The 11,555-nt window shown below is 32.9% G+C and overlaps 1 protein-coding gene across 1 annotated transcript; it reads right to left on the bottom strand.

Annotated features, from left to right (window-relative positions):
- Positions 1–4,935: 4,935 nt before the first annotated feature.
- On the bottom strand, positions 4,936–10,178 carry LOC105341074 (uncharacterized). The gene is made up of 7 exons (XM_011447372.4): positions 9,874–10,178; positions 9,340–9,398; positions 9,010–9,182; positions 8,624–8,833; positions 7,917–8,543; positions 6,639–6,801; positions 4,936–6,428 (listed from the first exon to the last, which is right to left on the bottom strand). The coding sequence occupies exons 1-7, from the start codon at positions 9,934–9,936 to the stop codon at positions 6,236–6,238; spliced, it is 1,488 nt and encodes a 495-aa protein (XP_011445674.3). The 5' UTR covers positions 9,937–10,178; the 3' UTR covers positions 4,936–6,235.
- Between the last annotated feature and the right edge of the window lie 1,377 nt (positions 10,179–11,555).

Here is an 11,555-nt window from a genome sequence, read left to right as displayed (position 1 = left end):
AAGTTTTGCTTTTTTAATATAAATATTAACAGTGGTTTTAATAAGCTATAACATTTTCCCATATAGTATGCCTGTAAATGGGCTGCCGAATAGGTTGTAAACACGTAATGGCAAGAAGTACACCCCTCAGTGACTTTAAAGACGACGATAGTCTCAATTCGGTATGTCGACTCAATGAAGAAATTATATCAGAGATTGTGAATGTCTTATTGGTGAGCTAAGATGTAAAACAAAAGATGAAAAAACCAGTTTATTATTCTTTCAAGTTCTAACGGCATTGCGATATTACATCATAGGCAGTCTTCGAGAACGACGAAAACAGTTAATATTCGTCAAAATCAAAAAAGGAACACCAATATAAGGAATACAGTACCTGAAATTCATTGTTTTGAGCTTTTTAAAACTTTTAGGTATATATATATATATATATATATATATATATATATATATATATATATATATATATATATATATATATATATATATATATATATATATATATATATATATATATATATATATATATATATATATATATATACACACACTCATGCCACCTTGGATTTTGTGTCTGTACAGATAGATATAAAATAATGATTTATTGCAATTACATTCAAATTTGATTAAAAAAAATCGTTTTTAATTTTTAACATAAGCATGACTTAGCTTAGACATTGCTAAGTTTGCTTTATGATACGGGGTAAGACATACCGGTACTTGGGACTTACACAGGTTCTAAGATTTCGCCAAGTTCTATATAGCCCCTGGTACCCCAATTCAAGAGCATTTAAGAAATAGTCGTCTACATCACATATATGGCAAATACACGTTTTCATGATTTATCAGTAATTATATAATTTGTTCAACCTTTGCAGAGATAATGAAGGAAAGCAAATAATTGGAATTTTTGTAAGTCCAAGGGACATAACTCTGTCAAAAATTGCTTGAATTTACCCAAAATTCTCATGATAAATGAGCAAACTAAATTTCACTTCAGTATGTTAAACTTCTGCAAAGAAAATGAACGAAAACTGAAGATAATAACTGGAATTTTTCTAAGTCCAAGGAGCATAACTCTGTCAAAAATTACTCGATCGTACCAAATTTAATACCACTTTTTCTTTTTAAATTGTATTTCATAACATTCAAAAATATGTTGAGGCAAAACCTCATCAGAGGCCCCAACTGGGGTGCCAGGGCCCCCCCCCCCCCTGGATTGGAAATTTGTTATATACAAAATGTCTCAGACATTTATTGCAGGATAGACAGTTTTCAAGCGTAAACTCAAACACCCCAGTTTATAATGCTATTCACGATAGGCAGCTTCTGAATTAGACTTCTTGACATTTGTAAACCGGAATACACACAATCACTCCAGATCCGGAAATGCTTTAATAGAAACTTGCTACTTTAGCTATTCATGTGTTTGTCATCTACTTAACCATACTCCATTATCTCGTTTTTCTCTTCTCATTTTCTTTGGTGAGTTGGTCAATGTAAAACAAGACTCTTGTTGCAAAAGCAACAAAAAGGTATTCCGTTTAGATAAACATGTATCAGTTTAACTGTAAGACATTGCTTCTCTCACATAGAAAAATAGTGGATATGATAATTATTGTGAATGAAATATCCAAACGTTACATCCATGTAAAACAAGGAGAGTGAAAAAGAAATCAATTTTTGAAGTACTTTCTGTAACGACCGGAAGTATCGCCGAACCAAACAAAACATGTTAAACATTTGTACAATCATAAGTTAATCTTTCCTCAAAGTTTGGTTGTTCACGTCTCTGTCAAATCTGAAATCTCGTTGAAACAGTATTTTTTTGTGTCGGGACCGGAAACGGACGAACGGAAATGATTAATAAAAACAAAAGCTGGCATTTCTCGTACATTTGCCTAGCGTACGTCAATGTTTATCAGGCTAGATAAAACACTCAAGAAAATCAGTTAAACTTGTTAAAACATGATTTGTTTGAACCCTTCCGGTGAGAACTGGAAGTGACGATTGACAAAATAAAACCCGTTAAACACATCTTCAATCAAATGTCTATCATTCATGAAAGCTTCGTTTCTCAATCACTAACAGTGACAAAAATGTCGCGGGCATCAAATTTGTAAAAAGCAAAGCTACCTAGAGATAATTAAAATATCTCACAAGAAGTAAAATTTATTTGCTTATTTAACATTATGTTAGATGATATATCTAAGATTCTATACTAATATATTCATTCTATGTAAAAAAAAAAATAAGATAAGAAAAAAATAATTTTTGAAGTGCTTCCGGTGACGACTGGAAGTTACGACAAATCAAACAAAATAGTGTAAACACATCTACATACATAGGTCAATCATCCCAAAAAGTTTCATTGCTCAAGTAATTACCGTTTTTGAGATCTCGAAGAGTCAAGGTTTTTTGTCTCGGGACAGGAAACGGACAATCGGAAGTGTTCAATGAAAAGAAAGTTAGTATTTCTAAACATTAGACAACAGGACTTTATTGCCTATCAATTTATCTAACATTGTCAAAGAAAAACACTTAAACTCATAAACATTTTGATTAGTTTGAACTCTTCCGGCGTGGACCGGAAATGACGGTTGACAAAATAAAAACAGTTAAACACATCTTCTACCTAATGTCTATCAACCATGTAAGTTTCGTGTCTTGGTCACTTACGCTTTCTGAGATCTCGCTGTTACAACATTTGTTTAAAAATGATAACCTGAAATATTTGAGATATCTCACCAGAAGTAATTTTTTTTATTAATCATCGGATAAATGACATATGTAAGCATTTATACTAATATTTCAATTTTGTGTGAAATAAATTAAATGCGTAAAAAATAATTTTTGAAGTGCTTCCGGTGACGACCGGAAGTTACGCCGAACAAAACAAAGTAGTGTAAACACATCTACATACACGGGTCTATCACTCCGCAAAGTTTGGATGTTCAAGTCTTTACGGCCGTTTTTGAGATCTCATGGACACAAGGTTTTTATGTCATGGGACAGGAAACGGACAAACATAAGTGTTCAATGAAAATAAAACTTAGTATTTCTTTTATATTTGCATAACATACATCATTGTTTATCAAGCTAAATAAAACTGTCAAAGAATGGCAGTTAAACTCATAAAAAGTTAGATTTGTTTTAACCCTTTCAGTGAGGACCGGAAGTGACGATCGACAAAATGAAACCAGTTAAACATATCTTCACTTAAATGTCTATTATCAATGAAAGTTTCGTGTCTAAATCACTTGTGCTTTATTGAGATCTTGTGGGAACAAAATTTGTTTTTAAAAAACTACCCGAGATAATTGAGATATCTCACTGGAAGTAGAATGATTTTGTTTATTTAGCATTGCATAGATGACTTATGTAAGGATTTATATTATCATATTCATTCTATGTAAAATAAATTAAATACGTAAATAAAATAAATTTTAAAGTGCTTCCGGTGACGACGGAAGTAACGACGAACAAAACAGAATAGTTTAAACACATTTAGAACTATAGGTCTATCATCCCACAAAGTCTAGATGTTCAAGTGTTTGCCGTTTTTTAGATATCGAGGGAACAAGGTTTTTTGACGCAGGACAGGAAACGGACGACCGGTGTTGTATAGAAGTTTTTCCCCCATAGTAGCTTTTCCCCCCGGAACACCTACTAAATAGTAGCCTATATAGTAGCTTTTCCACCATAGTAGGGTTTCTCACTCACGTTTTTGGTTCAGATTTTATAAAAAAAATATTTATGGAAATCCAGTAAGGATTAAAATCATTGATTCTACACTCCTAGGTTTCATAAATCTGCATTCATCTGTACAGGTCAAGTTTCGTTTTGCCGATTTATTATTTTTATAGACAATGCTGAAAATTGAGTATGTGTGTAATGGAATTACACATAAAACTTAATTTAGGTAATTAATTGGTTTTACGAGATATACACTTATATGCATAATATGTGTTCTGAAATTGTACTAAGCGAGAATGTTTTAAGAATTTTTTGATAAATTTATCAGACTGTCTGTTTGTGAAAATTCCATCCAGGCTAAACCTTTGTTTAAGAGAAATTTTGTTTTGTTTCCGATGTTTCAGAGCCCGATTTTTAAAATCCTATCATAATGATTTCAGTGCATATCCTTTGGGGTCCAATATCTCATAAACTAGAGATGACCATATCACCATATTTTAATAGCGGCAGTGGTTTACCACTTGTAGATGACTCTGAAATTTCAGCCCTCAGGGCAGTGGCCCTTGATGTTTCAGGGCCCGATGTTTAAAACCCCATTATAATGATTGAATAGTGTTCTATAAGTGGGGACCCGAATCTCAAATTTTAGAGATGACCACATAACCATATTTTCACAGTGATACTGGTATACCACTAGTAGATGACACTGAAAATTTTTAGCCCCCCCCCCCCCCCAATGCAGGGTATGGGGCCTTTGTTGTTTCCGAGCCCGATGTTTGAAATTCAATTATAAAGAATATGTATTTTTTAGGGCCCCATATCTAAAAAAAACTATTGATGACCACATGAACATAATTTTACGGTCATTAAAAAGTAAAATCATCATTTAAAAATACACACTCACTCATATATTTCTTTATCAAAATGATTGAAAATTACGTTTAATTCTGCTTTTCTTTTTAAATTTAAGAACAAAAATAATTTTTTTTTAAAAAGTACGTGGGTAAATTCATTATTCTTAAAACCATTTAATCAATTCATAAGATGACTAATGATATACTAAGTAACTAGATAAATAAATCAATAAACTTTTATTCATAGAAGTAGCAATGGAAAATAACAAATAAATAACCAACGTAAGCGCATTTACGACTTTTTTTACTTGTTAGTTAATTAGAAGAACAAGCTTATATTTAAAAAAATATATATCAGCTCATCACAATAGATGTGTTGGTTGTTTTAGTTTTTTTTGTCTTTTTTTGTTTCTGTTTTTTTTTAATTACCCTTGTTTCATTGTTCGAAGAAATAATATGGTACACAAGTAAATCTTTAATGCAAAAATATGAAACAAATAGTATGATAAGATTTTTAGGTAAGTGAATCATACATCTTGTTTTATATGGCATCGTTTTCAAAATCGTATATGTGTATTTATAAATCACGTTACAAACTTAAAAGCGGAAAAATTGCAAAATTGTAAACACTAACGTAAATTAAAATACCCCTTACCCATGATTTAGAACCCCATCAATCAAAGTAAAACTAAAACATTTCAGTTTCTCATCATATCATTGCACCCTGTCTCCCGTTTGATATTTTGAAGAAGAAATATATAATTGTTTTTAAGATCGTCAATTCTAACGGTATTAATTTAAAATAAGCCTTTTGGGCGAAGGGACATTTCCACTTTTTATTCCCTTCCTCTACAAAATTAAGTCAAGATTGGTCAGTTACTAGTAGTTTCCTGGGAGAAGCTTAAACATAGATGGTAATACATGGGAAAATAAAAGTTCCAAACCGGCGTATTTTCACTCAAATATGTTCTCATGTGTTCATAACGTCGAAGTCAAAACTGTAGATAAGCATCGATTAAATGAAAAAGATTCGAGGTATTCCGAAATTCGTGTAAAAGGTGTTTCAAAAAGGTGTAAAAAAATGTGAAATAAACGATGATGACACATGAATGTTATGAAGGCGCGTGCCGTAGTTCATATTTTGGGTTGAAATGTATTTATTGTATTTATTCTATGTATTAATAAATGCCATAATTATCCTTTTTTTATGAGAAATTAATATCATATCAGTTATTGCAAATTATTGTCACGAATGGCCCGCCATAAACATGACCGGAAAGTAAAAATGTGGAAAATTCCACTATATAGTAGGTTTTCCGTGGGGGTAATCTGGATATAAAAGGGGGAAAGCCCACTATATAGTCAGCTTTCTGCGGGGGAAAACTGCTATATAGCCATTTTTTCCGGGGGGGGGGGGCTGCTATATAGCCATTTTCCAGGGGGAAAAGGCACTATATAACACCGGAACTGATTTTTAAAAAATGAAAAAAAAAACGCCTCGAGATATTATCATTATCAATCATCCCTGAAAATTTCAGAGAAATCTATCAAGGCATCTCTGAAAAATTCTGCCGACAAAAAAAGGAGAAAAAAAATAAGAGAAACAAAGAAACAAAAAACACTACATTCACTATAAGGTCTTCCGTTGGAAACGGAAGACCTTAAAAAAGTCAACTATAGTTCTTAAGTTATCTTGACTTCACACGGCTGTAGATTTCTCCACAATCCCGACAATACGGGTGATAACGCTGGATGCACTCTATGACGTCAATACGCCGTGATGGCAGCTTGTAGAAATAATAAGTCAAGTCAAATATTCTATATCCATGGGAACTCAACAAAGGCAAGAGAGCCTCCTTGAAATGGTCTTTTGTTTTGTGTCTGAAATAAGAATGTTAATAAGGATGATACATGTACTTTTTTCAACAAAGCGCCCTAAATCTTTTCTTTAAATCAGAATTGTCTTCATTGCATCTCATTGTAAAAAATGTTATGCTTTTCAAAAAGTATTTAATAACTTTAGACTGCTGGAATTGTTATTATAATTTTAATGAAAAAATAACCACTTTTTTGCAACATCATATAATGTACCTTATTTCTTTGATTTTATTAAATGACATATTAAAATAAGACTGAGCCAGGCCCTGCCAATTGCGAGGATTATCCGGGTCCAGCAAAGTAGAAAGGTCGTCAACAAAACAAATGCTATCGTTTACCGCTCCTTCTAACATGGCGGCAATGGTTGGACACGGTTCTTTAGAGAAACGACAAAAAAAACCGCCTAAATTATGTTATACAATTGCGGTAATTTTTAGTAATCATAAGCAAGAGGCCCGTAGGCCTTGACGGTCACCTTAGCACCATAGCCATTAGATGGACCCATGTTTGCATTTTAAAGTTAAATTGGAGTCTAATCCCGAATCCGAGACTTCACTGACTGTTACCCAATTTTTATTATTTCTTATTTACAAACATCAGTTCATAATTCTTTTTTAAAAAGGGAAGGGAGAGTAGGAGGAATCATGGATTATTCTCGGATTATTTACACTCTAGCTTCAGGGGCCAAAAAATGTAAAATTTTGGTTAAACAAAAAGACCCGCTGGCCTTTAATGGCCATTGTTTATAATGTTCACAATAGTATGTATAATGCATAGAACATGCATGCAGTTTATTACTACAAGCATACAATGCACAATAAAGTAATTACATGTATTATCTACTTAAGTTTTAAGATAAAGTTAAGAATGTAAAAATGTTCACGGACAACACATGGTCAACAGCAATAGGGTACAAACTAGTCTGAGATTCAATTGACCTAAAAATACATGATCATTAAATGGCTATATCTCAAAGAAAATATAAAATATTGTACATTTTCACTATTATACATTTAAGGTTCCGCCCTTGGACCATTAAACCTGATCTAGGCGCCATGAATTTTAAAAATTCAGATAGAGAACTTCATTAAAGGGGCATGGTCACGATTTTGGTCAAATCTTATTTTTCTGTTTTTATTATTTACAATGCTTTATGAATGCATTTCAAATGGCACCGCCTATGAGGCCCTGAGAGTAGTATAGTAATAAATTTCATAATTTATATTCCTCTTATTCTATAAATGCTTCGTACTAAAAATGATGAGAACTGGCCTTGTACAATGTAGTTTTCAAGAAGAAGTTTAAAATGTAAAATTGTTAATGGACAACGGACGACCACGGATGAAGACCAGCTGCAATAGGTCACCCGAGTGACTCAGGTGACCGAAATTATATATTGATCACAAAGGTATGATAGTCTTTTTTAGACTGCTATTATTTTAGGAAAAAGTAAAGGAGCAATAACATTGGTTGTCATTAAACACGAAATACCTGCATGCTCGTTTTGACTCCGAAGAAAACTCTCTTCGAATGCTTTATCCTCTTTCACGTTTCGTAAATCTGTTTTCATTGACGAAATGACTAAAGCATTAGTTTTGTCATCTGAAGCCAACAACTGGGATAAAGGAAGAGATGAATTAGGTTCAACGTTTTCATATAACTGATCTACATCGTTATTAAGAGGAATGTTTGGTTTTCTCATACCATCTACCCCTGTTCTAGCATTGCTTATATTTAGATTGTTAAAAGTTGTTTCTTGGGAAATATCAATATCCGTGAGATCCTTAGTTTGCAATGTCCCATTTGAGTCACATGTACATTGGTCTACATTACTGTTGCTCTGTTCCTTTTCGACATTATTGTTGCCTGTAGACATTTTATATTTCGCCGCATTTTTCGTCACAACGATTTGCTGGTGATCTTCGTCTTCCATTCCAGCAATGTCTACAGGGTTTGGTGCTATGTTGTTGTCTTGGGGTACTGTATTGCAGAGTATATTTTGTATAAGGCGTTTAAATCTTCGGAAAACACAAAGTAGGATTAGAACGGCTACAGCGAACACAAGGACGATTGTTAGTAAAACTTTCATAATATCCGGGTCTTGGCTTGGATGTTCACCTAAACAATGAAAATACTGTATTCAGACACCGTTTTGCATCAAAATATAGCACAATCTGACAATGCTCGATTTAACGTACCGGAACTTTTTTCTACGCTACAAGCATTAGAAGGCAAAGCCCTGTCCCACTCCAACTTCTCTGTGCATCTCACTTTGACAAGAGCCCGTGTCTGTGCTGAGTCTCCCTTACAGACTATATGACAGGACTCGTACACGGGGACTGAGAGGGAAGACACATCACCAGGACACTCCCACTCACCATCTTTCACGACTGGTAGAGGACCACACCCTATGAACCAGAAATTGAGTACAACCTGGCAATAGAATTTGGCGCTTATCATGCATGTTGTAGAAGACTTCGTATGCCTGTTGCATGCAAGTTTAAAGAACACTGTAGGGACACAAAGTAAGAAATATACAATGTATATAAAAAAACGTACGCGAACAATAATATACGCAACGCACCTGGAGGGGCGCCGACTGACGAATCAAAGTACGGGTACGTCTTGCTTTCTTTTTCACGCCTTGACAAATTGTATCTGTTTTGAATGAAACACTGCGCTGAAAATGCATCATCCTCATTAATAAACGTATTTGATCCTCCATAATGACACAAATAGTTGCCCGATGAAACAAAGCTGCAAAACAAGTTGTGCTCTGAAAGTTTGGGTCTGGAAGTGACACATTCAGTTACGATATAGACTTGGAAGGCCCAACACTAAACATGTTTACCATAGTGACTGGAATTGAATCACAGAATTTACAGAAGATATAAAATTAATAGTTAATACTTACTATCTTCCTGTCTCACCATTTTTTGCGTCTATATAAAATTCCGGGGACGGTAGTGTTTTCTGTAAAACAAGAATATCTAGGTATAACTTCTCCTAGTCAAATCTCATATATGATTCTGTTATTCATAATACTGTCTGAATGCAGTCACAATTAAAACTACATATTAGTATTTATATTGCAAATAACCACATACGTCATATAATTTCATTTATCTACAATGTATCTTTCTAACTATCGGTATACAAAAACGAAGTAATAGTGATACTAAGAATTAATTATATAAGAGAACAGTTAATTATTAACAGGGTTTTGGTAAATCTTATAGATTAATTCAAATTATTGAAAGAACCCAATTTTTTGGTAGTCAAAAGGGTACATGTATTTAATTGAAAATAATAAATTAACCAAAAATGATTGCCAAAAAAATATAAACTTAAAAATATAGATAAGTACTAAAAGTAACTTAGTACATGTAACTTAAAAAAAAACCCCACAAAAAACCCTCAAGAACAATTAAAAAAATGTAATACTTACTTTTCCGTTCACTATGATTACTGCAACAATCATAATCAGAGTTTCAATTTTTGTTAGGAGCATGATCCAGCAAATTAAGTCACTTTAGTTTTCCTAACACATGACATGACAAAACATTATTTGATGCACAATTTAGTATTCAGTGTGAGGATTCCCAGAACTCAGATCGTGTAACATTGAACAGGAAGATGTTCCCCCTGTCTATTAAAAACATTCAACGTTTGGCGACCTTTACAAGCGTTCCAGAGGGAAACCACGCGTTACACTCTGCAGTAACCATGTGCAGTAGAGACATGAATGCTATATAATCCAGCAGATTAATGTGATCTAAATATGGAAAAATTAATGTGACAAAGGTCTTGTTTAAAAAGAAGGACAAGGAAATATAAATATATGTCATCACAAGTAGCGCGCTTCCTGTAATCAAAATTGTGAAAGAGTCCAAAAACTGATGATTTTGATAAACGTTATAAAAAAACCCTCAATATCCTGTTGTAAGCATAAAGGTTAATAATAAGACCAGGAGGTTCCGGAGTAACAGAATTTATTTATCTATAAATGAACATGAAGTACAGGAGAGTGTCCATACCATGCAGAGCAACAAGTTAACTCAACTTATACAGGTAAGTTTAACAAAGATTTGAAAAACAAGTAATGACGAATTAAATGTACAATTGTCGTGTTGAGTATCGCTTATTACCCCCATCTCCGCTAGCTAAGGGTTTTCTGTCCACTCCGCTCCTCACAAACGGAGAGATGCAGAACAAAAACCCTCGACTTGGGAAGATGATTTCCCCTTGTTTTACTCAGACATTTTATCATTGCGTTTAAGAATCCTCTTTAATTATATTTGTTCCGAAAAAGTTTTTTGAATTTTGCTCATTTAAGTGGTTACTCTGCCTCAAAATAGGTAACCTTATTTTTATCAGTCGACATGGGATCTACTTATAGAACAAGAAAAATCCAGTCTACACTTAGAACTCCTGTGTCTTTGTAGACATCTTGACGTTTTATTTTCTTTAAAAAATTAAATGTCAATTCAAAACAATCGGTATTGAATTTGACAAATATCTCTATACCTGTCCCATGTTTTTTTATTGGGATTTTTATGTTCTATTAATATAAAATACAGTAAATTCTTTTTACAAGTGGGATAGGGGTCCTAAATAGCGATTGTCTTAAATTAAAAAAGTATACATCATATTCTTAAAAAAAATATGCTATGTTCCTCCATAGACACAGACAAATACATATTGTGTTTTTCAAAACCCAGAACTTGTTGCCAAAATCTTCTCAATAATTCTGTATTGGAAACATGTTTATGTTATTGTGAAAGGTAGCTTGTGGATTATTTCCCACTTTATGTCATCTATACTAGTATCTAATGATCTTCGGTATATCTTGCCTTAAATGTTATCATAACAATTTCATAAAATATTATAATAGAACTTTGAACTTCAACTTTTTATGGTTCAAATCACTGTATATGTCTGCGCTGGTAAAAGGGTTCTCTGATTTTCTTGAATTTTCATTTTCACCAGACTTTCTTCTTTTAGGTTTTATTTTAGTTAGAAGAATTGTTTATAAAAGAAGACAAGTTTTAATAAGAATAAAATTTAAGTTCTGTAAAACAATGTTTTAACCAGTTTTAAAACAATGTATTAATTTGAGAAAATTTTTGA

Source organism: Magallana gigas, chromosome 2, assembly GCF_963853765.1.
Source record: "Magallana gigas chromosome 2, xbMagGiga1.1, whole genome shotgun sequence".
Taxonomy (NCBI): domain Eukaryota; kingdom Metazoa; phylum Mollusca; class Bivalvia; order Ostreida; family Ostreidae; genus Magallana; species Magallana gigas.
This window is presented reverse-complemented; position numbering and strand designations above follow the sequence as displayed.

Bases quoted from the DNA above. Each gene is read 5' to 3' on its own strand.
- LOC105341074 (XM_011447372.4), bottom strand. From the start codon at position 9,936: ATGCTCCTAACAAAAATTGAAACTCTGATTATGATTGTTGCAGTAATC. The intron at 9,399-9,873 runs GTAAGTATTACA...CTTGTTTTACAG, and splicing joins TAATCATAGTGAACGGAAAA to AAAACACTACCGTCCCCGGA. The intron at 8,834-9,009 runs GTGCGTTGCGTA...TCTGGTTCATAG, and splicing joins GTCAGTCGGCGCCCCTCCAG to GGTGTGGTCCTCTACCAGTC.